Raw genomic sequence first — 7579 nt, forward strand, 5'->3', positions numbered from 1 at the left:
ATAATGAGCTCCCCCGTAGGTTAGGCAGACCTTCCCTGATGAGTAGAAAAACATTACCGCAACTTGGCATTGTTATTGGCCAGGTAGACTGGCCAAGAACTTCGCAGCAAATTGTGAAAGTAAGGCGAACAAAAGGTAAGACTCGATGTCCTCTCACCCCACACTGACACAACTTTATGCCTGCATTTTCATTTCGACTGCTTGGTGCGCTGCCCTCAATTTATTCTCAAGCCTTGCCGTTAGCCTACAACTATTATGCAGTTATTATACAGTTCTAACAAGCTATTTTTGCTCTTGCAACATTGCTGTTCAGCCATAAATTACTTGTGTTTTCAATAATATTAATTTGCTGTGGAGACACTCCAACCGCTCCCTAAAAAATTTCACTTGCTGCACTTGTACGGAATATGCTGTTCGCTATACGAAATAGGGATAGCTAGGATTTACACTTTCTGCACTTGCACAGAATATGCTGTTGGATATACGAAATGCGGATAGCTAGGACTCTGCTTTTTTCTAGCGCTTTAATTCGGAATCTGGCAGCAAGTGTTCGGTTTGTTCGATTAATAGGCATATCGTCTGTGCCAGCTAGGCCGTCTAATTTTACTTAATCATGGCCTAGTGGCAACCTTGGTTTGATAGTAAGAATGTGGATCACTCAGGGCAATGAAACGCAAACGCTTCCGGTTGGATTCACTTCTTCCGATTGTTTCACCGGCAATATGCATTTCCGGAAAAGTTAAACTTCCAGGTAAAGCACTTAATGACAACCGACCGATGAAAGTTGAGATCACTTTTCAGACGAAGGTGAAAAAAAAATCAGCCCACTGTTTCTATTTCGCTTTTGCAAGAATGGGCCAAATGTGAGATAATGGCATTTCATAATATTCAAACCATCTAAATACACATTGCTGTCCAGAAACAACATATACTGCAATATTTTTAAGCATTCATGCCGCATGTATTCAGTAGCGTTGTTATTTTTACGCATAGTTTCTTCGCACATTGCTTCTCGGGTTCCAGTTGCAATTTGTCCTCCATCTTTCCAAGTAAATACCTTTTTAGGACCCTCCACATCACACAACAATGTCCCTGCAAAGAACTCTGCTGATATTACAGGTGTCTTTAAGACGTTCACTCCCGCCATACTGCGATCAATAAAGTGAGAACTGCATAAAAGGTGGCAGTTCGTACGTGTGCAATGTAAAGAAGGCATTCTTTGGTGCGCACACCTAGATAACATGATGAAAGAAGTCGTTGAATCTAGATTTCGCCCTCGAAGGCACTTTTTGAGGAGCTGTGGCTAAGCTAGGTACTCAAAACAATGTTTTGAGCCCATCTGCAACGAAGCCTGGCATTGACCAGCAGAAGTTGTCCCAAAAATCTCTGATGCAATTTCCATGATATTAAAGAAAAGATTTCCTCCGAAGGGGTAGTGAATTGAAAGAAATACTTTCAGATTAGGAGGCGAGCATGCATCCAATAGGCCACAAAACCGCGTCCCTTCTTGGAGAACAAACATGAACCTAGAATGCGCATTGCCTTACCCCTGTATTGCCGCGAAACTTTGTGGTTCACTCTTCAAAGCTGCCGGCATGCCGCTTTATCGCTTTGTTTTTGATGCAAGACGTCACCAGATTTATCTTTACTGATCCCACCGAGGCTTAGCCGATTCTACGTTGTTTCAGAATGTTGTAGTAACTTTGCACACGTATATCAAAAGTTCACTATCAGCTTTAAATGCAGCAGGCGGTCTGTTCGATGACCACCGAGCACGCCTGTTGCTAGGCCGCCGCTGAGCCTTTCTGTTCTTTGCGAGCGCAAGTCAGCCCAAATAAAGAGTTTTGTTTAGAGGCCATTCTCAGGGTCTTGCTGCTCGCCGGACTGCAGTCACCGCTACGAGACAGTATGCTAATGAGTGGGCGTAAAAATAGATATAAAAATGAAAAGAATGCTCTCGCATTCAATGCACATAACTAGGCTTAAGTGGCCTCCTAAATTTTATGACATGCAGAACTGATTTGGTCGCTTCTCTGCAAAAAGCCTTGTCCATCAACTGGTTCTTGAACTCACACCATGCGTCGGAGTCTTTCGTACGTAGCCTGTGACACAGGTGTCTGTCGGTAGGAAAAATCTGGAAATAGGCGGCCCAAACAGACCTACGCATGTTTTATTCTAAAACCAAGAGGAGAAGCAAAACGTGCAAAGTTACCGCACAGAATAAGAAAAATTCCGCGCTTTACTCGAGATGAAAAGGACCGAAGTGAGCAAAGCATGCCAGCGTTCACTGGAGCATACCATGTGCACCCCTTCTAAAAGTAAGCAGCCCAAGAGGTTTGCTTTCAAGCTGTTTAGCGTGGCTCGCTAGCACGTCAAGCAGTCCAAAACTTGGAAGGATTTAGGATGCGAAACCATTCCTCTTTAGAGAGATTATGGCCGCTGAGGATTCATAGCGAGGTATGCAGCAGCCCTCACAAGAAACCCCTTGGGCCGTACACTTCTCTCGATAAGCGGGCCCGCCCACTTACCAACACTGTGGCTCCACCGCCCCACCTTCACCCTCCTTTAGCGCCGCTCACCACCAACGCTCCATACGCCTATACCTACTAGAAATCCACATAGAAACAGAACGAAAAAAATTGGCGGGGGCTTAGCTTTGGTTAAGCCTGGTAGGTTGCGGAAGCAGGTGTTTTATACTGCATATGCAGCGCCTCTAGCGGATGGAGCGTGGCGCGCCGTGCCAAGCGGCCGCCGTTACCCGACGAGCCGAGTTGGCAGCCCGGCTCTCGCTCCTTGTATGACGTCACGCCATAACGTCACTAGCGCCTCTAGCGGAAGGAGCGCGGCGCGCCGTGCTAAGCGGCCGGCCTTACCCGACGAGCCGAGTTGGTAGCCCGCCTCTCGCTCCAGGCATGACGTCATACTGAGACGTCACTAGGCATGGTATGACGTCAGGGGTCATTCTAACAGTCAAACGCGCCAAGTGGCCGCCGCTACAGGAAAGGCCGTTCTTGGGAGTAGTATTCTCTTCGCAATAGAATCATGAGAACGCTGATATCACCTAAAGAGTGGAATGCGACCAAAAAAATTGGTTGGGTTCAACTACTCTTGAACCTAGTGTATCGAGCTTACGCTGTGTCTTGTTTGGTTTAGCACCATGTCTCCCACGGTTGCGTTCTCAGTGGCTAGCGAGACTGGCTTCCGGACGAGCTACATCCGCCGGATGATCGGATTCTGCCTGACGCTTGAGCTACTTGAGCCGAAGCGAGCGCGCGGACCGGCCAGGCACCGACGCAGCTTCCCTAGCGGCGGCGGCGAGAGCTCGAGACTGAGGATCCAGAGCCGCGAAGCAGCTGCTACAGCGTCAAGGCGGGTCACGTGACACCGTGACCTCAGGAACACACCGCCGCTCTGAGCCTGCTCGAGGTAGCCGGGCCGCAGACGAATGACCTTGGAGAGACAACGCGTAGTAGAGCTTACGCTCTAAATGTGATGGTTATCAGGAAATGAAAGTTGGGGTACTGTCTCACTTCTTGGTGGGCAGCTCCACCTCGCCGGGACCAACGTCTCCTGCCACATGTTTATGCGTTAGTTCTTTCTCACCATGCGCAATGCTCTCGCTGTCATTGTTTCTTTATTTGCACACACATAATCAGGCGCTGAGTCCCCCAAGAACTTCTATTAACCTGCTTGTATCTCCCTTTCCCGGTGGCGCGTTCCCATTTGTTTTTCACTTTTTATGCGACGCATACTACTTTAGCTACCACTTCAGCCCTTCACCGTGGTTATGCGCCTCCAAATCACGTGATACATGACGTCGCACCACGTGACACGATGACGTCACGACAGTACAGAAACGGGGGCCCACCTCGCGCCGTCGCTGTGGTTGTGCGCCTCCAAATCACGTGATACATGACGTCACACCACGTGACACGATGACGTCACGACAGTAGAGAAACGGGGGCCCACCTCGCGCCGTCGCTGTGGTTGTGCGCCTCCAAATCACGTGATACAAGACGTCACAACACGTGACACGATGACGTCACGACAGCGGAGAAACGGGGGCCCACCTCGCGCCGTCGCTGTGGTTGTGCGCATCCAAATTACGCGACACGATGATGCTTCGCATTCTCCAGGCTTAACCAAGTTAAGCCTCAGCCATTTTTTAATTTTTGCGCCACGGTGGGTCGCTCTGAATCGAATTTAACGTTATTGAATTAATTTAACTGCCATATAGTTTTTTGGGCGCTTGGGGGAAAAGGGAGACGCATGTGCTTCGAAGAGTTTGCAGCTCTCTACCCAATAGCAGTAAGAGGCCGTGCTGCTCAGCTCGGGCCCGGAGGTTCAACTCGGAGTCTTGGAGCGGACCAAAGAGGGCGCCGAACGACATCGTCGGTCGGCCGCCTGGCGTCCGGCCTAGAAGAGGAGCCCAGCGCAGGGAGGGGAATGCCACCCCAACCCGCGCCTAAGACCTTGTCTTGAATGAAGTTTACCTCCTCCTTAACTACCATATAGTGCATTGAACAGGTTGTGCTGACATCACAAAGTCACGCGAACATGTCACGTCATCGCCCTCTCGACCAATCGCGACTTTTGTGATTAAGGCGTGATCCGCAATCACATTGTGTGCAGTACAATGTTGGACAGTTGGCTGTTGTGTTGAATTTTTTTGAAATAATGTAGCACCTGTCCCGGTATACGGGTTGCTCACAGTCTCGTGGACAGGTTGTGATGACGTCACAAAATAATGTGGCCTCCTCCGACCTAACAGCGACTCTTGTGACAGACGCAGGGCGAAATCCCATGATGTGCAGTGTAACGCTGTCGCATTTTAAGAGGTGGCCAAATCGAATTCTCTTTGAATTCGATTGCGAAAACCAGCTGCCCTCCAGAAACACCTCAACTGGCCACCGCTCTAGAAGGGGCGGGGCGGCTGCCCGCCCGCACACCAACCATCCGCACAGACCCACTTTCACCCACTGTCTCCCTCCAGTTGAATTCTGTGGCGTGTATTAAGGCTTGGCTTAGAGTAAAACATCAAATTGATGTTTTACTCTAGAGTCGTGGTGCATCCCAACTACTTCCGCAGAATTCCCACACAATATATATATGATCGGGCACTTAAATTCTGAAATTAGTGCTCGAATAGTGAGCATTAAAGAACACCGGGATCTGCACTTAAATGACTTCTTTCCTTATAAAAGACGGGACAGCCAAAGACCAGCGCTTGCCCATTGCGGAGCTTGCCTGCAAGGCTTCACGTCTAGGTGTGTTCCGTTTCTTTAAGTAATATGTTCCTAGAAGTGTGTGGTATAAATGCGGAGGAGGCATAAAGTAAACTCGGAAAACATTCTTGGTGTATCCACGATTATCATTCGTTGAAAGTGAGCTCTAGCACGTTTAATTATTTGCCGCCTTCATTTCCCACTAACGCTTCTCGTTAGTTTCTTCATTCACGCTAATAAATTTTTAGGTGTAATTTTCACCGGCAAACTCAAGTTCGTCGTTGGCATAGAGTTTTGTTTAGATTGAGACATTATTCTGCCTCTGAGCCTCGTTGTAATTGTGCGCCCTCTCTTCTCTGCAGACAAGCCAGGCATTGTGGCCAGGTTTTGCGGGTTGAACCTATCCAACAACGATATCACCACAAAATGCATGGTGTTCGGTCGCCAGTGAAAACCTGTTGGCAGAATATCTTGACGAAGAATCGGAAGCTAAGAAATTTATCACTAAACTGCTAAGCCTTAGAACCACATACATGTGCTCATCGCAGCCACTACGCGCCCATTTGCAATTTAACATGCTGAAACCGTTTACAGCTGAAGAGAGTGATTTGTGTTTAATATATATGAATATATAAACCCATTCCTTATGTAATACCCTCTGAAGGGAATCTTTAGTTTGAATAAAGTGAAGTGAATAATGTTACTAAGTCTAAAAGTTAACATCTTAAAAACTCCTATATTTGAAGACAACGGATTATTAGTAACACCAAAAACATCTGATATTGAGTGCCTTTTTCCTGCACCAGCATCGGTTTCTCAGACCAGCACAGCATGCTCAAATACATTTGTCCTTTAGTCTTCAGAAAAAGACGGAGTGCTTCAGCACTTAGCAGAGACGAAAGCGTGCGCTTTATAAGCGATGTAATTTAGTTTTGAATCCAACGGAAGCTTCACGGCCTGTCATCGTGGAAGCGAGGTAGCCAAAGCCGTAGTTTTCGTAGCACGATTAAGCTCTGGAAGACGTGCTGCCGTTTCGCGCCTCGTTTCCATCATCTTGTGCAGCTCGCTCTAGCATGTAGTGATCACCTGTGCAACCGATGCAGACATCACCCCGAGTGGTTTCAAGCGAGGTGATACCATAGCGCTGCAAGTACACGAGACGCCTGCACGGTCTGGCGCAAGAAAAGGCAATATTTCAGTTATTTGAGAAAATTTTGCAGAGTCGCGAGAATGCAAGCCCGACTGAAGGGTTCACAGGCATATATGAGAGTCCGTTGAAGCATGTCACAAAAAAAAAAAAAAATACGGCATAACCACAAAACACAAAGCAATGGTCAATAGTTTCTCGCTGCTGACACCAGCGACATTTTACAGGTCGTCGCCAAAAAGTATCTTTTTCACGAAGCCACTTTTTCACAGGTAAAGTTGACGTGTGAAGGTTAAAAGAAAGTGTGCGGCCGCTTGAACACACATTCATTGACCCCTTTATTAATACACTGTAGTCTATAATGGAGAGGTAAGGCTGCAAATACATCAGTACAGAAAACAATCTCTCAGTCAGAACTTTTGTCATTTGTATTCTGGATAGACAGTATAGGAATTCTAAAGAAAACCGTACAGTGAAGAAATGGAATGCTTCTTGATGGAACAGCGCAAAACATCGGGACAAGAGACAAGCGCTGACTTACAACTGGTTTTTATTTCGAAGAAACATTGCTTCTTATGCCTTCTTCACCCTCTCAAAAAGCACATGCGTCGCAACCATATCGTTCAAGCGTCCACAAAAAAGCATAAGACAAAAATCACAGATATTTATAATCACATTTTTAACATGTGATTATAAATATAGACATTCCGCAGGCGTTTTGAAATGCAACAGCACCATGCGTATCTATGCATTCTTCTACAGACACCATCAGCTCGTCATGCGGTATGGAATAATACAAATCTTTTACATCAACTGTATTATTCCATACCGCATGACGAGCTGATGGTGTCTGTAGAAGAATGCATAGATACGCATGGTGCTGTTGCATTTCAAAACGCCTGCGGAATGTCTATTAGAGGGTTCCTGGAGCTATTAGCAGTGTACCTCAGGTCAACTTACGTCTGTTGGGAGGAAAAAGTGTATCTCCAGAAACGCGGTGTTTGCATTGGTTCATGTATCGCGCCTCTACTCAGTGATTTGTACTTGGCGCGAAAAGACAGGTTCCTGAACGTAACCCTTGCTGGTACTAGTGTTAAAAAGGTATTTAGGTACGTTGATGACTACCTAGTTCTTTGTGATGTCCAAAGGGCGAATACGCTAGAAGCAGTAATGGAGGAGGTGGGTCGCTTTGCGCAGGCTTTGCAGC

At 47.0% G+C, this 7579-nt stretch overlaps 1 protein-coding gene across 1 annotated transcript in view; it reads left to right on the forward strand.

Annotated features, from left to right (window-relative positions):
* The window catches only part of LOC149345907 (uncharacterized), a 32797-nt gene extending 29415 nt beyond the window's left edge, over positions 1-3382 (forward strand). The window contains exon 4 of the mRNA XM_089541220.1: positions 3183-3382. Within this exon, the coding sequence (XP_089397346.1) occupies positions 3183-3382 (200 nt within the window). The remainder of the gene's footprint in view (positions 1-3182) is intronic.
* Positions 3383-7579: the final 4197 nt, after the last annotated feature.

This window comes from Amblyomma mixtum, chromosome 4, assembly GCF_055824585.1.
Source record: "Amblyomma mixtum isolate Tamu chromosome 4, ASM5582458v1, whole genome shotgun sequence".
In the NCBI taxonomy this organism is placed as follows: Eukaryota; Metazoa; Arthropoda; class Arachnida; order Ixodida; family Ixodidae; genus Amblyomma; species Amblyomma mixtum.